Genomic DNA, 22,861 nt, shown 5'->3' on the forward strand with positions numbered 1-22,861 from the left:
CACTAAAATAAACTACTAAAGTGGTTGTGAAAATTGTGTGATAAGAGCTTTAGCTTATAGCACAACAACAATTCTGATGTTGGTATTAAGATCACTGAATATTTATATATTTATATTTATTTATTATACTTAAATATTATTTATTTATATTTATATATTTATATATATTATTACTTATATTTATTTATTATACTATATTATAAGATCACTGAATATTTATACATCCGATGAAGTGAGCTGTAGCTCACGAAAGCTCATGCTCAAATAAATTGGTTAGTCTCTAAGGTGCCACAAGTACTCCTTTTCTTTTTGCGAATACAGACTAACACTGCTGCTACTCTGAAACCTATATAAAAGTAAGTTAAAGAAAGCAATTACCAATGAACAATAATTACTGCCAAATAGAGGGCTAAGTTCCACAGAGATAAAAAACAGCAAACAACTTATCTGTAGATTGGGAGAAAATAAAGTAAACCTGAAGAGAAACTTTATAGACAGTATTCAGTTTGATCAAATTTGTCTTAAAGATAGTTAGACATGAAAAGTGTTAATGAGTATGCTGTCCTTCCATTGAAACCAATAACTTTGTATATACAATTAACTCTTTTAGTAGAAGAGCACCTCAAATCCAAACCCATAGCCTGGGCCAGGTGGCCCCGGTGGTCCTGGTGGTCCTTGAGGCCCAGGCTTTCCAGGCTGCCCATCAGCACCTGCCTGGCCTTCTGGGCCTGGTGATCCAATATCTCCAGCATCTCCCTAAAGCAAAAGGGCAACAACATATGATTTTACTGAACATTTATAACAAGTAGATATAATTACAGGATTTGTCTGACTGAAAATTATGTTCACTGATTTAATTAGGCTGCAGAATAATAATCTTCTGGACTTCTTCCACCCAAGGATCTCAAAGCACTTTTCAAAAATTATTGAATTAAGATTTGCAACATCCTTGTGATGTAGGTTTTGCCTCATTTTATAAATGGGAAATGGAGACAATGAGAGCTGAAGTCATTTGCCCCAACAAAGCACATCAGTAGTCAGAGCTGGGAACAGAACCCAGGTCCCCTGATTCTCAAGCCCTGGGCAAAAAAATATTGAAATATTACAAATATTTTCATTTTGTTAATCTGCTTTATCTTTGCTTTCTTTCAACTGTTTTCAGGAAACTTTTGATAGGCAGAATACAATGCCAAACTATGGGTGACACACTATACCTGAAGGATGTTGTTATGCTATACTTCAAAATAAACAAAGTTTGATCTTTTTACCTTTGGGCCAACTGCACCAGGTAGACCTTGATCACCCTGTAAAATAAAACCAGTGCCAGTTAATTGAGCAGGATTAAATGATTTAGGCATAGAGAACACAGATACATGTTCTGCTTAATTCAGGTTTCAGTGAATATCTTTGTTGTTGAATTTACTGAGGTCACAATGCTGGTTTATAATAATCATTAAAGCTGCTGGTTAAAAAAAACAACCTTCAGTTGAGTAATTACATCTGCAAATGACTAGCACTTCCAGCGTGGTTTGTAGACAGGAAGCAATCTAGTATTTTGATTATTGCAGCAGGTTTTAGAGGTTTGGACCACACAGAATCAAATATCAAGGGTGAAATCCTCACCCCATTGAAGTCAATGGGAACATTCTCATTGAATGCAATAGGAGCAGGATTTGATCCCAATCAAATTGTTAGTATGGCCCAGTCACAGAGTGTTAACACTGCTACAGATGTTTTTATGGTTCCACTGTGGTAATCTAGCAACCTGATTTTCTGATACACACACGATCTGTGACAGATCTCTGTTTGACAAGGGATATAGGAACCTTAATACACAAGCAGAGTTCCTGTATTCGGTGTTCTCTGAATGGCACAGGTCAGACGCTGCAAATGTCAGCCTGCCTATGTACTCTACAATGAATTGACATCCATCTGTTCTTCTCCCGCACTCAGCTTTTGCTGAAGCCTCTCTCACACTCCATCTCTTTTCCCTGCCGTTCTCTTCCTATTCAGTTTACAGAATAGGCAGAAACCCAGAGTATGAAAACAGTTAGTGTGAATGGAAAAAATCGCTGAGTTAATAGCAATACATATAATGTCTGGCCAAATACTATAGGCCCTACACAAACAGACAATGGGCATTTTGACATATGAGCACTCAACCGATAGAGTAAGCACCAATGATAAAACAACAGCAGACAAATAAAGAATGAGTTGTTAGAAAAAGGAATGACAGGAAGCATGTAAAACTACTCTCGACAGATGGGAATGGATTTGGCAGACTTGATGCTGCTGCTGCTGTGCACTGACTGTTCTTTGAGCAACTGTAGCGTGCAGAGAGCTTCATTTATAATTTAATTCTTATCAAATTCATACAGTGAGGAAAATAGGCTCCGAAAGACAAGCCAACTGGCTTTATCCCTCTTTCTGAGGAACATGCTCTGAATGAAAATGGCATTCTTCCAAGTAACCCCTCTCCCCTCCAGACTTTCACCTGACAATCTGAGATGCAGGTTAATTTAATTTACTGTAACCAGGCATCTTTATTCTTCTCAGGACCCTCCCACAGGAACTGATCTTGCCCTACTGAAGTCAACCGGAACTTTGCCATTGACTACAAAGGACACAAGATCAAGCCAAAGATGCCTGAGCTCTGGAACAAGGAACTTATTTTAACTCTCTCTGGTCCATGTTGGCTTGGTGTGGGGATTACTGGAGTAGCCACACAAAGGGGGCCAGAGCACCCCATGTGTACCACAGTATTGCCAACCCTAAATATTCAAAACTCATGATTCAGCCTCAACAAAATCATGAGACTGGCTTAAATATCCTGAGATTTTTTAAAGAAAATATTGGGGTTCTTTTTCTTTGCCTTCTGTTTTTTGAGCCTTTATGGTGCACTTAGGTCCCATTTTCCAGATTTTCTCTGCAACAATAAGGGACAGAAACTTACTTGATTTTAATGAAAACAGAGATTCTCATGCAATCACTTGACTCCAGGACAGGGGTGGGCAAATGTTTTGGCCTGAGAGCCACATTGGCGTTGCGAAACTGTGCAGAGGGCCAAGTAGGGAAGTCTGTGCCTCCCCAAACAGCCTGGCCACCACCCCCTATCCGCCCCTCCCATTCCCTGCCCCCTGACTGCCCTCCTCAGAATCCCCGACCCATCCAACACTCCTTGTCCCATGACCCACCCTCCCGGGACCTCCGCCCCTAACCGTCCCCCGGGACCCCAGCCCCTATCCAACACCCCCCCCCCGCCCCGCTCCCTGTCCTCTGACTGCCCCGCCCCCATCCATACCCCCACCCCCTGACAGCTCCCCTGGGATTCCCACGCCTATCCAATGCCCCCTGTTCCCCATCCCCTGACTGACCCCCCATAACCTCCACCCCATCCAATCGCCCCCTGCTCCCGTCCCCTGACTTCCCTCCGGGACCTGCTGCCCCTTATCCAACCCCTTCCTGCCCCTTTACCATGCTGCTCAGAGCAGCGGGAGCTTGCAGCCCCACCACCTGGCTGGAGCCAGCCACACTGCCTGCACTGCCCAGCAGGAGTGGCGGGCCAGAGCGCTGGCGGCATGGCGCGCTGAGGCTGCAGGGGAAGGGAGACAGCGGGGAAGGGGCCAGGGGCTAGCCTCCCTGTCCTGGAGCTCAGGGCCCAGGCAGGATGGAACCGCGGGCCAGATGTGGCCCATGGGCCGTAGTTTGCCCACCTCTGCTCCAGGAGCACCACCTTTAAGAAAACACCAAATACTGCAACACTCATGACAAAATTGCAAATGTAGGCAACATTGGCACCATATAGGTGGTTTACACCTGCCCTCACATAGGCCAGGGCAGAAGGTGAAGATGAGAATGGACTATAGAATCCACAATTAAGTAGTTCCAGTGATCTAGCGCCCCACAAAAATGCAGCGGAAAATCTGCAGCAGGGAGCTGTGCTGCAGCTATAGGCCACTCTTGGCTGGAGGGGTGGATTTCACCTGCCCCATGTACTTTACTTGCATAAACCCAATTATTACTCTGCCTTTCTGTGGATGAATTACATGGAATTGTTGTACATTATCTATTGAATAAAATAGGACTAGATGCAACAGGACATTATAAGGTTGTTCAAACATCCATTTCAGACGTTTTACCAAGCATTAGGAGCTGGATTCAGTAAACTATTCAGGGCTTCCTGCAGCTCAGAAGCGACAAAGATTTTACGCAGAACTGAGCCCTTAGATTTTAAACTTACTTTTTCTCCTTTCTTTCCAGGAGGGCCAACCATTCCATCAAGTCCAGGATGTCCTTGGGGTCCCTGCAAATGCCAGTAGATATAAGCACCTGCCCCAATCACAATGAAAATACCCTGCCCAAATGAATTTATTTGAACTAATACAACTTAAAAAATAAACTCTAATATGCCTTAGTCACCTCCTATTCTAGTGATTTGTATTTCTGAGTTTTCATTTATGATGTGTTGGTCTGTATGCAACTGAAGAGTGACACTAATACTTAATGAGAAAAAACTTTCATGTAAGGACTGATATTGCTTGCTATTATGGTCCTGATTCTGCTTTTCATGCAATCAGCAAGAGGTTTAAGTGTTTGAGGAATGCAGGATCCAGTCTTCTGTCTACTTGGAAATGTTGGCATCTCTACTTCACGGGCCAGATCCTGGACTCCAACTCTTACCCCTTTGCACCATAGTGACAGTGCCAATGGGGTGGAGAGCCACCCTAACAGGGCACTTAGGGATTCCCCTGACGTCAGGGAATCGTTGGATGGCACGGAACTGGTAAAAAGCCCATTTACAATTTTTTTTTTATACAGGACATTGGACAGAAAAAAACCCATAAGCAGCATTCCTGAGATGGACCGTGGCTGTGGCTACAGTGGAAGAGGATGGGGCTCAAGTGTGCAACACTCTAGCCATCTCCAGCTGGAGGAGTGACCATTCTAGCCAATATAATTTAGAGCCTCCCTTAGGCCCTTTTCCCTGTTCCCAATCCCCAGTCCTGCAAGGAGCTGTCTGACTGTTCCCACAGACAGGCCCAACACATGTTAAGTGAAACTGGAGGGGGCTCCTGGAGAAAGGAAGAAAGAAGAATGGGGAAGGGAATTTCGGGGCCCTTGTGAATGGGACTGAGACACAGGAAGAACTGTGGGGAGAGGAAAGAAGAAACAAAGAGAACAAAAGAGAACAGGGAAAAAAAGGGGAAACTCAGCCACACTGCCAAATTAAATGTGAAAATGTAATATGAAAAGCCAAAAAGGAGTTTGAAGAACAGCTAGCCAAAAACTCAAAAGGCAATAACAAAATGTTTTTTAAGTATATCAGAAGCAGGAAGCCTGCTAAACAACCAGTGGGGCCCCTGGACGATTGAGATACAAAAGGAGCACTTAAAGACGATAAAGTCATCGCAGAGAAACTAAATGAATTCTTTATTTCAGTCTTCACGGCTGCAGATGTTAGGGAGATTCCCAAACCTGAGCAATCTTTTGTAGGTGACAAATCTGAGGAATCATCACAGATTGAAGTGTCACTAGAGGAGGTTTTGGAATTGAGAAACTTAACAGTAACAAGTCCCCAGGACCAGATGGCATTCACCCAAGAGTTCTGAAAGAACTCAAATGTGAAATTGTGGAACTATGGTTTGTAACCTGTCCTTTAAATCAGCTACTGTACCCAATGACTGGAAGATAGCTAATATAATGCCAATATTTAAGAAGGACTCTAGAGGTGATCCAGGCAATTATAGACCGGTAAGTCTAATGTCAGTACCGGGCAAATTAGTTGAAACAATAGTAAAGAATAAAGTTGTCAGACACATAAAAGAACATAAATTGTTGTGCAAAAGTCAACATGGTTTCTGTAAAGGGAGATCATGTCTTACTAATCTATTAGAGTTCTTTGAGGAGGTCAACAAACATGAGGACAAGGGGGATCCAGCGGACATAGTGTACTTAGATTTCCAGAAAGCTTTTGACAAGGTCCCTCACCAAAGACTCTTACCTAAATTAAATTGTCATGGGATAAGAGGGAAGATTCTTTCATGGATTGAGAACTGGTTAAAAGACAGGGAACAAAGGGTAGGAATAAATGGTAAATTTTCAGAATGGAGAGGGGTAACTAGTGGTGTTCCCCAAGGGTCAGTCCTAGGACCAATCTTATTCAACTTATTCAAAAATGATCTGGAGAAAGGGGTAAACAGTGAGGTGGCAAAGTTTGCAGATGTTACTAAACTGCTCAAGATAGTCAAGACCAAAGCAGACTGTGAAGAACTTCAAAAAGATCTCACAAAACTAAGTGATTGGGCAACAAAATGGCAAATGAAATGTAATGTGGATAAATGTAAAGTAATGCACGTTGGAAGAAATAACCCCAACTATACATACAATATGATGGGAGCTAATTTAGCTACAACTAATCTGGAGAAAGATCTTGGAGTCATTGTGGATAGTTCTCTGAAGACGTCCACGCAGTGTGCAGCGGCAGTCAAAAAAGCAAACGGGATGTTAGGAATCATTAAAAAAGGGATAGAGAATAAGATGGAGAATATCTTATTGCCCTTATATAAATCCATGGTACGCCCACATCTTGAATATTGCTTACAGATGTGGTCCCCTCATCTCAAAAAAGATATACTGGCATTAGAAAAGGTTCAGAGAAAGGCAACTAAAATGATTAGGGGTTTGGGATGGGTCCCATATGAGGAGAGATTAAAGAGACTAGGACTTTTCAGCTTGGAAAAGAGGAGACTAAGGGGGGATATGATAGAGGTATATAAAATCATGAGTGGTGTGGAGAAAGTGAATAAGGAAACGTTATTTACTTGTTCCCATAATATAAGAACTAGGGGCCACCAAATGAAATAAATGGGTAGCAGGTTTAAAACAAATAAAAAGAAGTTCTTCTTCACACAACACACAGTCAACCTGTGGAACTCCTTCCCTGTGAAGGTTGTGAAGGCTAGGACTATAACAGGGTTTAAAAGAGAACTGGATAAATTCATGGAAGTTTAGTCCATTAATGGCTATTAGCCAGGATGGGTAAGGAATGGTGTCCCTAGTCTCTGTCTGTCAGAGAGCGGAGATGGATGGCAGGAGAGAGATCACTTGATCATTACCTGTGAGGTTCACTCCCTCTGGGGCACCTGGTATTGGCCACTGTCGGTAGACAGGATACTGGCCTGGATGGACCTTTGGTCTGACCCAGTACGGCTGTTCTTATGTTCTTAAGAGTTTGGTAGCTAAACTGCCCAGAGATTCTGTCTGTAGTGAGCGTGTTCAAGCCCAGGGCTGCAAAAGTGAGCAGTAATTTCCCTATAATTCCTCTTTATGGCTGCTACAGGCCACTGTGGTGCTGGGCAACAGAACTCAGAGCAGGGAGACTGTCTCTCTGGTGCTTGCAATCAGGGTGGCTCTGTCCCCTTCTAGTGGTGGCTGGGCCACATGTAGAGATTGATGAGCCTGCTACAGTCACTGCTGAGGAGCCCCCCAGTTGGGCAGCATTTCAAGCGGCAGCCTGTACAGGGAATTGAGATTGTGACAGAGCACAAAACGTGGCAGGTGGTTTCCAAATGTAACACTGCACCATGGAGGGCGTTGTCAGCAACGAACGAATGAGGCCCTGCACCCCAAATGTTATTACATTTGTCTGGTGCTTTTTAGGATGACCACTACTGGCCTCACATTTACCACCCTTCTCGCATCACTTTCCATTTTTACCTCCTGGACCCACTATAGTTGATACGGTATACATTTTTAACATTAACAAAATTGGAATGATTTTCATTAGGTTTTAGGTCTATTTTATATTATACAGTGAATATTTTGGCTGGGAGGGTTGAATTAACATTAAAATTGTAATTAATTATTCATTATTATGATTATTACTCATGCAGTGTACAATGATCTAAAGTCTTATCGTCATATGGCTGCAGATGTGCTTTATAGCTTTGGAGTAGCCTCAAGTACGCTATTACTTTACATTTAAATTCTTCTGCATCACTGGTCTTTACAAAATTGGACATGAAAACCATTTTTTCAAGAAATGTAACCACATCAGTGCTGACAAAAGTTGCAATGAGCTATTTCAACTTCATGTATATTTAACAAACAAAACTATGTAATCACATCAATAACAGATGCTATTTAAAGCAGTTAGTAAAAGCGATATTTCCAGTTACAATAGGCAGTTTTTAATCCAAGCCTTTTCAAGACATGTTTCCAATAAGAGAGCTGTTAAATAACTAAGTCCTTGATTCAGCCAGGTACTTAGGCATAGGCTTAACTTTAAACAGATGAGCAGTGCCACGGGAATCAAGACTACTCACATGTTTATGTTACACAAGGGTTGGTAGGGTTGCCAGGCATCCAGTTTTCAACCAGAATGCTGGTTGACCCCCCGACCGGGCTGTTAAAAGTCCGGTCGGCAGCACAGCGGGGGCCTGGGGCTAAGGCAGGCTCCCTGCCTGCCCTAGCTCCCTGCGGCACCCAGAAGCGATAGCCAGATCCCTGCAGCCCCTAGACACATGGGTGGCCAGGGAGGCTCCGTGCACAGCCCCTGTCCTGAGGGCTGGCTCCACAGATCCCACTGGTTGGGAATCACAACCAATGGGAGCTGCGGGCACGAGGGCAGTGTGTGGAGCCTCCCTGGCTGCCCATGCATCTAGAGGCTGCAGGGACCTGGCAGCCGCTTCCCAGGAGCTGCGGTAAGCGCCGCTAGGATCCTGCACCCTGAACCCCCTCCCCCCGCCCCAGCCGGGAATCGCCTCCTGCACCCAAACTCCCTCCTGGAGCCCACACATCCCCCCCCCCCCGCAACATCCCAACAACCTGCCCCAGCCCCCTCCTGTACCCCAAACCCCTCATCCCCAGCCCCACCCCAGAGCCCGCACCACCAGCTGAAGCCCTCATCCGCCTCCTGCACCCCAACCCCCTGCTCAAGCCCAGTGAAAGTGAGTGAGGATGGGGGGAGAGCCAGCGACAGAGGGAGGGGGGATAAACAAGGGGGTGTGGGGCCTCGGGGCAGGGGTGTTTGGTTTTCTGCAATTAGAAAGTTGGCAATCCTATAAACACGTGCTTCAGTGCCATGCTGAATCAGAGCCTAAATCCTGAAATTGCTGAGTGGATGAGGAAGCCACTTATGTTACACATGTAAATTACAGAGGGCCAGGCCTGATTTTCCTCTTACATACATACGTACATCAGTGTAACTCTGGAATAGCTACACTGAAACCAGCGGAATGACCTTGGTGTGAAAATCCATTTGCAAGTGGAGAACGAGACCCATGTTCACTTTAACAGCCTGATTTTAGAATCAGGATTTTTAATATTAATTAGTTTATCCTAAAAAGGATTGATTCTATCATTGACCCCTAGATTTATACAGCATGTCGAAGAGTCATGAAATCTGCAAAACTTTAGTCAGATCAATTTCTCTAAAAGGCATTCAAATTCCTTGATTTTGGAAGAAACTAAAGTGTATTAAAATAAGGGAGATGAATAGCTTAGTCTATTCAGCTAGGTATACGCCCACAATGAAGCAGTTTTTACAAATTGTGGAACAACACACGAACACAGCCATCAGATGACAGTGTAGCATAAATGGAAGGGTTCACAACCTATAGTGCTGGTATAACTGGATCTATATTAGTGACCACACAGAGACCAGTACTGTGAGGAGTTGAGCACCCTGCACTTCAAGGACTTCAGTGGGTCTGGACAGTGCTCATTGCCTCAGATGTTCAGGCATCCTGGGCCATTAATCACAATGGAAGAGTTACCATTGATTTCAGTGTGATCAAGACGCAGATCCATAGGTCCCAAACCTGACACCCTTACTCATATGAATAGGCTTTACCCTTTTAGTCAGTGGTCACAATGGGACTACTCACAAGGGTAAAGGTTTTACAGGATTGAGACCACAGGCCTTGAAACCTTCAAAGGTTTATGCTTAACTTTACATTGTGACCATCAAAGTCGATGGGACAATTCAGAGTAAAGTTATGCACTTTGAAGGACTGGAGCTATTGCCACATTCCATCTTCACAGCAGCCATAAAGCAGTACTGCGTGTACCATCAATAGTTGGACACTCCTTGCACAGATAGTCGTACTGTCTACTTTTCACATGCAGAAATCCTCTGCAAACTTATTTCATTAGGCAGAGGCACATTTGACTTATTTCTGCTTTGTAAGCAATAGATCTCTAAGGCATCATCCAAATGGAAGTGTACATTTTGTATTGTGGCATCTGGTTTTTTTTGTATTGTATAGTAAAAGGCAGTTTAAAATTAAAGTTCATGAAATCCAACATTATGCCAAAGGTTAAAAGTTCACTTCTGAAGTCTAAATATGTATGTAAAGAATATATATTCCTTCACTTTCTTTTAATCTCCCAGAGTGAATTTGTAACATTTTTCAGTAAGTTTTGGTTATGTTCATTTCCAGGCCATATCTTTGTATTTACTTTTCCTTCTTTAGATGTAAAACAGCAACACTCAAGACACTGAAAATCAATTTTAACATACAAAAGCATTGCAAAGCGCTTTCTAAAGCAAAACTTGCAAGAGCAGTACATAAATGCAGCAAATAATGGACTACGGCAACAGATTGTCTTGCAAGATTTTTCAGTGAAATTCCTCAAACTTGCAGTAATACTCACCAGGAAGTCTGACCTGGTTTGGGATGTGATGTTAGACAATATTTTGTTCAGAATATCACAGCTACATGACTTCTGAGCAGCACTGCAACAAGAATTATAATGTTTTGGTTTTTATTGTAGGGCAATATCCTGATTCCAGTCTCTGGCTTCAGAGGTTTCTGACGGATGCAGAACCAATGTGGTTTTGGTGCAGGGGTTGTGAAAAGGAGAGGGAAGGAAACTGGAAGCTAAAGAGCACAACTTTGTGGTGGACTCGAGTGACAACTTCTCACAAATTATGTCAAAGCTATGGTCGAAGCCCGGCTCACAGGAAACAGTTGGGGGCGGGGAGCCTAGTTATGTAGATTCCTCTGATGATACTGCAACAGCTGCCATAGTAGTGAGTTGACTCAGAGAGAGGCCACTTGAAATGGAATTTAACAAGAGGGTCCAGCATGCAAGACATTGCAGAGTGGGTAGTGACTTCTGGTCTCAACAATGTCTTATCTGAAAAAACTTCCATTGATTTCAATGGCTTTGGATGAGGCCCAGAGTATGTACTTAACACTATCCCTATTCACAAAAGCATGCACTCAAGTGCTTTGCTGAATCTGGCCTTACTGCTGAATCAGTATCTGAGGCTATGTCTACACTACAAATTACTTCGGTATAACTTATGTCGCTCAGGGGTGTGAATAAGCCACCCTTCCGAGCAACATAAGTTATACCAACGTGAGCTCCAGTGTAGACAGATCTCCCGCTCAAATAGCTATTGCCTCTTGCGGAGGCAAGAGTTATTAAGCCGACGGGAGAGTTCTCTTCTGTCAGCTTAGAGCGTCTTCACAAGAAGTGCTATAGTGGTGCAACTGCATCAGTGCAGCTGTGCCGCTGTAAATGATGTAGCGTAGACATAGTCTTAGAATCTCAGGAGGCACTCAGCATCGTGCAGGATTGGACTCCCATGATCATGAATTGATATAGACTATGCCTGAATCTGCCCTGTGAGTTTATAAAGAAAACCCCACCATATCTAGTAGGCTTAGATTCTTGCTAGAGTGAAGGAATGTGTCAACAACAATGTATCACTTAGTGAGAAAAATGGTTTGGGGATTTCAACGAAGCTCAAAGGTTTTGTACCTCCAGAACTTGCTGAATCATTCTTAAGTGAGGCCAAAACACCTGAAGTACTTTAATGATTTTCCTCTTTCCAAAATTTCTTATTTTCCAAATTATACAATTTTCTTGATAATATTTCATGGACTGTAGCTGCTATCATATTCGATACCATGGCTGAATTTCTTACTGGTCAGAAATGATTCTCTGTCGATTTTTAATATTAATTAGTTTATCCTAAAAAGGATTGATTCTATCATTGACCCCTAGATTTATACAGCATGTCGAAGAGTCATGAAATCTGCAAAACTTTAGTCAGATCAATTTCTCTAAAAGGCATTCAAATTCCTTGATTTTGGAAGAAACTAAAGTGTATTAAAATAAGGGAGATGAATAGCTTAGTCTATTCAGCTAGGTATACGCCCACAATGAAGCAGTTTTTACAAATTGTGGAACAACACACGAACACAGCCATCAGATGACAGTGTAGCATAAATGGAAGGGTTCACAACCTATAGTGCTGGTATAACTGGATCTATATTAGTGACCACACAGAGACCAGTACTGTGAGGAGTTGAGCACCCTGCACTTCAAGGACTTCAGTGGGTCTGGACAGTGCTCATTGCCTCAGATGTTCAGGCATCCTGGGCCATTAATCACAATGGAAGAGTTACCATTGATTTCAGTGTGATCAAGACGCAGATCCATAGGTCCCAAACCTGACACCCTTACTCATATGAATAGGCTTTACCCTTTTAGTCAGTGGTCACAATGGGACTACTCACAAGGGTAAAGGTTTTACAGGATTGAGACCACAGGCCTTGAAACCTTCAAAGGTTTATGCTTAACTTTACATTGTGACCATCAAAGTCGATGGGACAATTCAGAGTAAAGTTATGCACTTTGAAGGACTGGAGCTATTGCCACATTCCATCTTCACAGCAGCCATAAAGCAGTACTGCGTGTACCATCAATAGTTGGACACTCCTTGCACAGATAGTCGTACTGTCTACTTTTCACATGCAGAAATCCTCTGCAAACTTATTTCATTAGGCAGAGGCACATTTGACTTATTTCTGCTTTGTAAGCAATAGATCTCTAAGGCATCATCCAAATGGAAGTGTACATTTTGTATTGTGGCATCTGGTTTTTTTTGTATTGTATAGTAAAAGGCAGTTTAAAATTAAAGTTCATGAAATCCAACATTATGCCAAAGGTTAAAAGTTCACTTCTGAAGTCTAAATATGTATGTAAAGAATATATATTCCTTCACTTTCTTTTAATCTCCCAGAGTGAATTTGTAACATTTTTCAGTAAGTTTTGGTTATGTTCATTTCCAGGCCATATCTTTGTATTTACTTTTCCTTCTTTAGATGTAAAACAGCAACACTCAAGACACTGAAAATCAATTTTAACATACAAAAGCATTGCAAAGCGCTTTCTAAAGCAAAACTTGCAAGAGCAGTACATAAATGCAGCAAATAATGGACTATGGCAACAGATTGTCTTGCAAGATTTTTCAGTGAAATTCCTCAAACTTGCAGTAATACTCACCAGGAAGTCTGACCTGGTTTGGGATGTGATGTTAGACAATATTTTGTTCAGAATATCACAGCTACATGACTTCTGAGCAGCACTGCAACAAGAATTATAATGTTTTGGTTTTTATTGTAGGGCAATATCCTGATTCCAGTCTCTGGCTTCAGAGGTTTCTGACGGATGCAGAACCAATGTGGTTTTGGTGCAGGGGTTGTGAAAAGGAGAGGGAAGGAAACTGGAAGCTAAAGAGCACAACTTTGTGGTGGACTCGAGTGACAACTTCTCACAAATTATGTCAAAGCTATGGTCGAAGCCCGGCTCACAGGAAACAGTTGGGGGCGGGGAGCCTAGTTATGTAGATTCCTCTGATGATACTGCAACAGCTGCCATAGTAGTGAGTTGACTCAGAGAGAGGCCACTTGAAATGGAATTTAACAAGAGGGTCCAGCATGCAAGACATTGCAGAGTGGGTAGTGACTTCTGGTCTCAACAATGTCTTATCTGAAAAAACTTCCATTGATTTCAATGGCTTTGGATGAGGCCCAGAGTATGTACTTAACACTATCCCTATTCACAAAAGCATGCACTCAAGTGCTTTGCTGAATCTGGCCTTACTGCTGAATCAGTATCTGAGGCTATGTCTACACTACAAATTACTTCGGTATAACTTATGTCGCTCAGGGGTGTGAATAAGCCACCCTTCCGAGCAACATAAGTTATACCAACGTGAGCTCCAGTGTAGACAGATCTCCCGCTCAAATAGCTATTGCCTCTTGCGGAGGCAAGAGTTATTAAGCCGACGGGAGAGTTCTCTTCTGTCAGCTTAGAGCGTCTTCACAAGAAGTGCTATAGTGGTGCAACTGCATCAGTGCAGCTGTGCCGCTGTAAATGATGTAGCGTAGACATAGTCTTAGAATCTCAGGAGGCACTCAGCATCGTGCAGGATTGGACTCCCATGATCATGAATTGATATAGACTATGCCTGAATCTGCCCTGTGAGTTTATAAAGAAAACCCCACCATATCTAGTAGGCTTAGATTCTTGCTAGAGTGAAGGAATGTGTCAACAACAATGTATCACTTAGTGAGAAAAATGGTTTGGGGATTTCAACGAAGCTCAAAGGTTTTGTACCTCCAGAACTTGCTGAATCATTCTTAAGTGAGGCCAAAACACCTGAAGTACTTTAATGATTTTCCTCTTTCCAAAATTTCTTATTTTCCAAATTATACAATTTTCTTGATAATATTTCATGGACTGTAGCTGCTATCATATTCGATAACATGGCTGAATTTCTTACTGGTCAGAAATGATTCTCTGTCTTTTTGTGGCTGTTCCTCTCCTCTTCTCTCCCTCCCTCTCCTCCTGGTTGACCTTATTATGGAAGACTATCTTAACGAAGTGGGTAATCTTTAAAAAGGACGCCCAAAAAATAAAAAGGAAAACTTTTGTATATAAAAAATAAGATTCCTACTGTTTAGATCACAAACTGAGGTGTTTTAAATTTTAGCAATGCTAAAGAGATCCTAGACTCAAATGGGATCATTATAATTTCACAATAAATTTATACGTGGAACATCTCACCTTGAGAAAACCACTTGACAGTATTAAAGAAAATATTGACAGGAATCTCTACCATCTCTCTTAGCATATTTTGTTCCAAGAAACAATGCCAAATGAACTTTCATGATGATATCTAACACAAAACTCTTATAACAAGTGCTTTAATTTCAAGCTCTGGGAAGAATCAATATTTTGAATTGTAGGGAGCCAGGGTGGCTCTCCTCCGAACCAGAGGCGCTCCCCGGCCTGAGGGGCGCGCTACTGACTCCGGCCGGCGCTCCCCTGCCTGAGGGGCGCGCTACTGACTCCGGCCGGCGCTCCCCTGCCTGAGGGGCGCACTACTGACTCCGGCCGGCGCTCCCCTGCCTGAGGGGCGTGCTACTGACTCTGGCCGGCACACCTTCCCGCTAATTCCCCAACACCCGGGAGGTGGGGCCGAGGCCTGCCACGAAGACCATTGCTCTCCATCGCCCCTACGGGCTCGGAGGACCGATCGACGCCGGTCACAAGTGGTGGAGAATGCGGGCAGGCGATCTCAACCCCTGCCGAAAGGGGTAAGTGCGAGGGCGCCTCTGAAGCTCCCCTACTGGAAAGATGGAGATGGAAAGGCTTATCAAGTTCCTGGCTGAGAGCCAGAAACAGCAGCAGCACCAACTCGTGCAACAGCTGGGCGCCCACCAGCAGCAGTTGCTCCAAACCCTGGGGGCCCAGCACCAGGAACAACAAACCCAGTGCTTCCAGCAGCTTGCAACCCTGTGGTCAGGCCATGGTGGCGCTCAACCGGAGCAGGCAGCCACCCCGACCCCTCCCGCCCCACCGATCCGTCTGGCCAAGATGGGGCCTGAGGATGACCCGGAAGCCTACCTAGTGACCTTCGAGCGGGTGGCCTCAGTGGCTGGTTGGGTGCCTGACCAATGGGCGACACTCCTCGCCCCATACCTGATGGGGCTAGCCCAGAAGGCTTACCGTGGGCTCCCAGATGATGAGGCCCGCATTTATGCTCGAGTGAAAGCGGCTATCTTGGATGCCGGGACTGGCCAGACTTCGTCGAGGTGCTCCAATCCCTACCCACCAAAGAGGCATTCGAGGGAGCCCCGCCTGAGAATAAGACAGGACCTGACTTGAGCTCCGACCCTGGAGCGGAACCAGGCCCCACCCCCAGGCAGGAGGGCCTGGAAGTGGCGGGTCCCCCTCCTGACCTGGTGGACTTTAGCCAAGATCAAAGGGAGGATCCTACACTCCGGTTTGCCTTCGAGCAGCTGGCCTGGGTGGATGGTGAGGTCGTGGAGGTGCAGCACACCACCCAGTGGCCCAGGTTTGAACTCAACCACGAGCGGCTCTACCGCCTTGACTGAGACCCCCAAGAGGTCCGGACCCAACTCGTGGTCCCCCGCATCCATCGTCGGGCTGTCCTGAAGCTTGCACATGACATCCCGGCTGCCGGACATTTAGGGCAGGAAAAAACTGTGGCCAGGGTCCTGGCCAGGTTCTTCTGGCCCGGTGTCCACCGTGAGATGAAGGAGTATTGTGCGTCGTGCCCGGACTGCCAACATGCAGCCCCGGACGGGGTACGGAAGGCCCCCTGGTCCCGTTACCAGTCGTAGGTGTGCCATTTGAGCGGGTAGCAATGGACCTGGTCGGGCCTTTCCCAAAAAGCAAGGCGGGCCATCAATACATCCTTGTCCTGATGGACTACGCCACCCGCTTCCCGGAGGCCATCCCCTTAAGAAGTATCACCGCCCGTGCTATCGCTGTGGAGCTCGTGAAGATCTTCGCAAGGGTGGGCCTCCCACGGGAGATACTCGCTGATCAAGGGACCAACTTCACATCTAAGCTGTTCCGCCAGGTATGTGCCCTATTGGGGATTAAGAAATTGCAGACCTCGGTCTACCATCCCCAGACTGACGGATTGGCCGAGCGGTTCAATCGGACCCTGAAGGGGATGTTGCGGCGTTTCCCCACCCAGGATCTCCGCCAGTGGGACCAGCTGCTCCCTCCTTTACTACTGGTGATTCGAGAAGTCCCACAGGCATCCACGAAGTTCTCCCCGTTCGAGCTCTTCTATGGGCGGCGACCCCGCAGGGTGTTGGACCTCTTGAGGGAGACTTGGGAACATAACCCGTCCACAACCCAGGGTCTCTTGCAATATGTCTTACAACTGCAGGGGCGGCTGGTGCGGGCGGGCGGGCGAGCTCGCGATGGAGAACTTAAACACCGCCCAAAGAGCCCAGGAGCAGCACTACAATCGGGGCGCCAAGGCTCGATCATTCGGGCCAGGGGACCGAGTGATCCTCCTACTCCCCTCGGAGGAATCAAAGCTTTTTGCCTGCTGGCAGGGTCCATATGAGGTCCTCCGCCAGGTAGGGCCGGTAACTTATGAGATTCGGCAAACTGGTCGCCGTAAGGAAAAGCAGATTTATCATGTAAACCTCTTAAAACCTTGGCAGGGGAAGGGCTCCTAGTGGCCCCATATCCCCCCGAACCGGAACTGGGGCCCCAACCACCCGAGGAGTCGGATAATGGTGAACCCCAGCTAGCAGAGACAATCACCGTTGAGCAGCGAGAACAGGCACTCTGCTTAGTGAGGGCGTTCCCCAAGATGTTCACCACGAAACCCGGGCGGACTATGCTCACCTACCATGTGATCCAGATGGAACCCGGGGTGGTGGTCCGAGAGACAACCCGGCCATTGCCGAGGCGAATGTGGGAGGCTGTAGAGGAGGAAGTCCAGGCGATGTTGGAGCTGGGTGTTATTGAGCCCTCCCAGAGCGAGTGGCGGAGCCCTGTTGTCCTCGTACCGAAGCCCGATGGGAGCCGGCGGTTTTGCATTGACTTCCGGAGGGTCAACGCCATCTCAAAATTTGACGCCTATCCGATGCCCCGTGTTGATGAGCTCCTTGACCGGCTCGGGGAGGCCTGTTATATCACCACTTTAGATCTCACCAAAGGGTACTGGCAGATCCCCTTGGATCCCAAGCCCAAGGAGAAGACCGCATTTGCCACCCCTTCAGGGTTATACCAGTTCACCCGGATGCCTTTCGGCCTACATGGGGCCCCGGCAACCTTCCAGCATTTGATGGACTGGGTGTTGCAACCACACACAAAATACGCGGCGGCCTACCTGGACGATGTGGTCATCTATGGCAATAACTGGGAGGAGCATCTTAACCAAGTAGCGGCAGTCCTCCGGGACCTCTGCGCAGCCGGGCTGACAGCCAACCCGAAAAAATGTCGAATCGGGTGGGAGGAAACCACTTACCTGGGGTACACCTTGGGCCGGGGACAGGTCCGCCCCCTCATTGGGAAGGTCCAAGCACTCCAGGAATGTCCGGTGCCGACCACGAAGAGGCAAGTACGTCAATTTTTGGGCTTAGCTGGTTATTACCAGCGGTTTGTACCCCACTTCGCAAGCATTACGGCCCCGCTAACGGAGCTCTTGACAAAGGACAGTCCCCGGCGGGTGCATTGGTCCAACGAGTGTGAGATGGCCTTTTGAACCATCAAAGAATGGCTGTGTAGCGATCCAATACTCTTCAGCCCCGACTTTCATCGTGACTTTATTGTCCAGACAGATGCCTCAGGTGTTGGGCTTGGGGCGGTCCTCTCGCAGGAGGTGGACGGGGAGGAACACCCGATTGTTTACCTCAGTCGGAAGCTGTTCCCCAGAGAACGGAACTACTCTGTCGTGGAGAAAGAGGCCCTAGCCGTTAAGTGGGCAGTCGATGCTCTCCGCTACTACCTCCTCGGGGCCCCCTTTATACTGGTTACGGACCACGCACCCCTGAAATGGCTCAATAAGATGAAGGACAATAATGCCAGGCTGATGCGATGGTATCTCGCTCTGCAGCCCTATGCCTTCACGATCCACCATCGGGCGGGACGAGACAACGCCAATGCGGATTTCCTATCCCGCCTCGGAGAAGGTGAGGACGCCGGCTCCGAAGATCGGGAGCTGGATTTGAGGGGTGGGGTATGTAGGGAGCCAGGGTGGCTCCCCTCCGAACCAGAGGGTAAAGAGCCACCCTTTGAGCCTGAGTGGGCAGGGCCAGGCCAAGCTTCCGCCAATCCCCGGAAGGGGAAGGGTGGGACAGGAAGTACAAAGGGCGGGGCCCTCTGCCCAGTGAGGAGAGCACCAGGGAGGGAGGGAGACACAGGCTGCTCCCTCACGATCCTGCTGCTGACCCAGGCGAAGCCCTGGGCAAGGAGGAGCCTGACCGGGGGGGAAGGCCTGTGGCAACCAGGGCTGCCGACCGCTGAATACCCAGAGGACCTGGAGGGGCCTGACTGCAGCCCGGGCCAGCGTGAGTCGGATACCGAGGGGGAGCGGGACTGGTCCGCAGCTGAATACCTGGAGGGACCGGAGCTGCCCGCAGCGGACTACCCGGAGGAGATGGAGGGACCGGAGCGACCCGCCTGAGAGAGACCGGGTAGGAAGTAGCCCAGGGGCCCAACTACACCGTGGGGTGGGTGTGTTTGGCCAGCGGGCGCGGACTGCCCCACTGACCCAGCGGCGGGACCTTCGCCTCCCGCCACTGTTAGGGCCCTGGGCTGGAACGCAGTGGAGTTGGGTGGGCCTGCGTTCCCCTACCCCAGCGCTCCCCGGCCTGAGGGGCGCACTACGGACTCTCGCCGGCGCTCCCCGGCCTGAGGGGCGCGCTACGGACTCTGGCCGGCACACCTTCCCGCTAATTCCCCCAACACCCAGGAGGTGGGGCCGAGGCCTGCCATGGAGACCATTGCTCTCCATCGCCCCTAGGGGCTCGGAGGACCGACCGACGCCGGTCACAGAATTCAAGTTACTGAAGTGGCAGTGACACAACCACATAACTATAAATAACTCCGCTTTGTCTTCTCCATAAAAGCAATTCAAATAAAACTTAAACCAATTTAAAGGATGGTATAGTATGAGAACAAGGAAAAGGTATCTAAGTACTGGATTTAAATAATAAAATGAAACTTCTTTGCATAGTTACATTCTTAGGCTCCAGTCCTGAGTCTTATGCACAGGCTTAAAATGCTCATAGTGCATATCATTAAGCACGTGGTTACATCCTTGCAGAGTCAGGGCCTTAGGGCCTCCTACTGTAAACTCTTACTACTTCGTGTAGCACTTATGAATTTCCAAATGGGAACTATTCATGATAATAGGGCTATGCCCAGTAGTAACTATTTGAAGAATAGGATCTTTAATGTCCTGTAGCAACGTTGTTAACTCTTACCATTTTTATTGCACATCTCATGATATTTGGTGTGTTTCTTTAAGCTCCAGCTCCCAGAGTCATGTGCTTAGGTAAGAATCTTAGATTTCTTTAAAAAAGATTTTTGGCCAGTGTGGTTGCAGAGTAAAGCTTGAGAATGTGACTGAAATAACACATTAAAGTTCAAACACCAGAGTAGATATATTTATATTTTAAATCTCATGACTTTTCAGCCAATTGCATGATGGGGGCGGGGGGGCTGACTCAATTTTTGAATGGTGGGGGTGGTAGTGATGCTGTAGTATAATCAGCAATCCATTCCATGGCTATCTAATCTGGGCCAAGAGTAAGACAAACTCTGGATGAGATCCTCCAGCCCCTTTATTCCAGTTCAAAGAGCCAAAGTGCTGTAAAAGAGGTCCAGAAGGTCTGGACCAGGTGGAGTAGGATTTCACCCAGTGCAGACACAGCAGAAACCAGCTGTAAGGCTAGCATACAAGGACCCACTATGAGAAAGCAGCACCCTGGAACCCCCATATTAACCACTGTGATTGGATTATGATATGTTTTGTACAAAGCATGCCCTGTGAGGCATCATTTTAAAAATTTTGATCTGCTGAACATTAATATCCTGTTGGAGTGTTATGTACAATCATTATATGTAAGGTTATGAAGTGTTACTGAAATATGTTGTGCAGTTGGGAACACCCACAACCAGCATTTCAAGTACAACAGTGGAGTATCCAGAAAGCTTTAATGGCTCCTCAACACCCATCAAGAAAAGAATCCACTATCCCAGAGACTTTTCAGAGAGAGCATGGAGACTGCTTGACCAATGGGAACTGCCTGATCCCCACGTCACAGCAAAGATCTTTCCAGCAAGCTTGAAGAGAGGAAGTGACACCATGCAGCACTGGAAGGCTGACGTAATTTAAAAGGCCCCCAGGGGTGTTTTAAATTAAATCAGGACCTCTCCAGCCCCTGGAGCAGGTGGGGACTGGGAAGGCACCAAGAGGTTTAAAGTCACCCTAGCCCCAATGCTGTGCTTTCTAAAGACTCCATGAGGCTGAAATCATTGGGACTCCAGGCAGATTTAAGAATCTGCCCATGTAGATCCTCTTGCAGTGTCAGAACCTAGTTCTGCAAATATTACTCAAAGCAAAATGTTGGTAAGCACATAACATAATATTGTTGCTATGGACAACCCTGTAAAGCATTTTAAAATCCATTGACAAATGCTACAAACCAATCTGTAGGATAAAAAGGAAAAGGCCAGATATGCACATTATTTTGTTTACAAATACTTAGAATTTGCTTCATAATGGAAGTCAATTGCATCTTGATTGCAACTATTTATTGTGCTAATTAATCAAACATAAGAACATCCATACTGGGTCAGACCAAGGGTCCATCTAGCCCAGTATCCTGTCTTCTGACAGTGGCCAATGCCAGGTGCTTCAGAGGGAATGAACGGAACAGGTAATCGTCAAGTGATCCATCCCCTGTCGCTCAGTCCCAGCTTCTGGCAAGCAGAGGCTAGGGACACACAATAGAACCTTGAGAATAATGTTGGTATGTGAACAAGGCCGTTTCTGAAACATTGATAAAGCAGCTTGGAGGGGAAATACTGACTTTTGAGCCCACATTTGTAGGACCACCTTATTTGACTCTATTCAAACATCTTATCGCCATGCCAGAACCACTAATTTCCTCATCAGACACCTGTAAATTGTAAAACCAAAGAACATTTCAGTGCAGAAATAAAAAGTTACATACAGCACACTACACACCACCTTTAAAATATACATTTTAGCAAACTTTTAAACTCTCTGGGCCTGTCTACACAAGGACACTGAGGAAAATTAATTGAAATAGGGGTTAATTAAAAGTCAATTAGTTAAACTGCCTAAAAGTGGCCTTAATTTGAATTACAGTGTCCTACAGTGAATTAAGATAAACCAAATTAAGGTCATTTTAATTCTGAATTAGAGTATCCACCCAGGAGTTTAATGCAATTTAACTAATCCTCTTTTAAATTCACACCTTCAGTTAATTCAGATTAACTCTCCTGAATGTCCCCATGTAGACAAGCTGTGTGCTGTTTAACAATAGAATAATTAATGTTTAAGTAAACCTACTATGCTCTAGTTATCACAGATTTGCATTAGACAAATCAGTACATACACTGTTTATCTTTGGAGCAGAATGAATGCTTTTGGAAAGTTCTGTTACAAAAGTGCTGTAAGGCAGATGGTGATGTAAGGATCGTCATACTGTAATATTCATTTGAAAGATAGGTCTATTCCTCATATTATGAGCTGGGTGAAATCTAGTTATGAGTTGAGTTAAAACCCCAATGAGACTGATAATTGAAAGGTAAGTTCACACCTAACATAACTTTAAGCACAAGCCCCACCTAAAACAGAGGGGTGCATGTGGGTAGACAGATCACACAAAAACTGACAACAGAGAAAGAGGGAGAGGCAAGAAAGCCAAACAAGAGTCTGTAAGCATTGTGTGACCCTGGACATAGCTAGAGAGTGTGCTTTGGGGTCTGGTGTTGGTTAAAAAGTCTTGGGGGCTGCAAGCTAAGAAACTGCTCCTTTTGTTCTTGGTTACTTCTGCATTTAGAGACACAGGACTTTGCACATTTCTTGGTAATAAACAAGATTGCATCAAAGAAAAAACAGACTCCATCAATTTCTGTTTCATAAAATCATAGACTATCAGGGTTGGAAGGGACCTCAGGAGGTCATCTAGTCCAACCCCCTGTTCAAAGCAGGACCAGTTCCCAACTAAATCATCCCAGCCAAGGC

General features: G+C 45.9%; 1 protein-coding gene across 9 annotated transcripts in view; it reads right to left on the bottom strand.

Annotated features, from left to right (window-relative positions):
• The window catches only part of COL15A1 (collagen type XV alpha 1 chain), a 282,092-nt gene that overhangs the window by 89,730 nt on the left and 169,501 nt on the right, over window positions 1-22,861 (bottom strand). For all 9 annotated transcript variants that reach the window (XM_073332560.1, XM_073332562.1, XM_073332555.1 and 6 more), the window contains 3 exons: window positions 4,241-4,303; window positions 1,269-1,304; window positions 622-756 (listed from right to left, as the gene is read on the bottom strand). In XM_073332560.1, coding sequence (XP_073188661.1) covers window positions 622-756; window positions 1,269-1,304; window positions 4,241-4,303 — 234 coding nt within the window. The remainder of the gene's footprint in view (window positions 1-621; window positions 757-1,268; window positions 1,305-4,240; window positions 4,304-22,861) is intronic.

This window comes from Lepidochelys kempii, chromosome 2, assembly GCF_965140265.1.
Source record: "Lepidochelys kempii isolate rLepKem1 chromosome 2, rLepKem1.hap2, whole genome shotgun sequence".
NCBI lineage: Eukaryota > Metazoa > Chordata > Testudines > Cheloniidae > Lepidochelys > Lepidochelys kempii.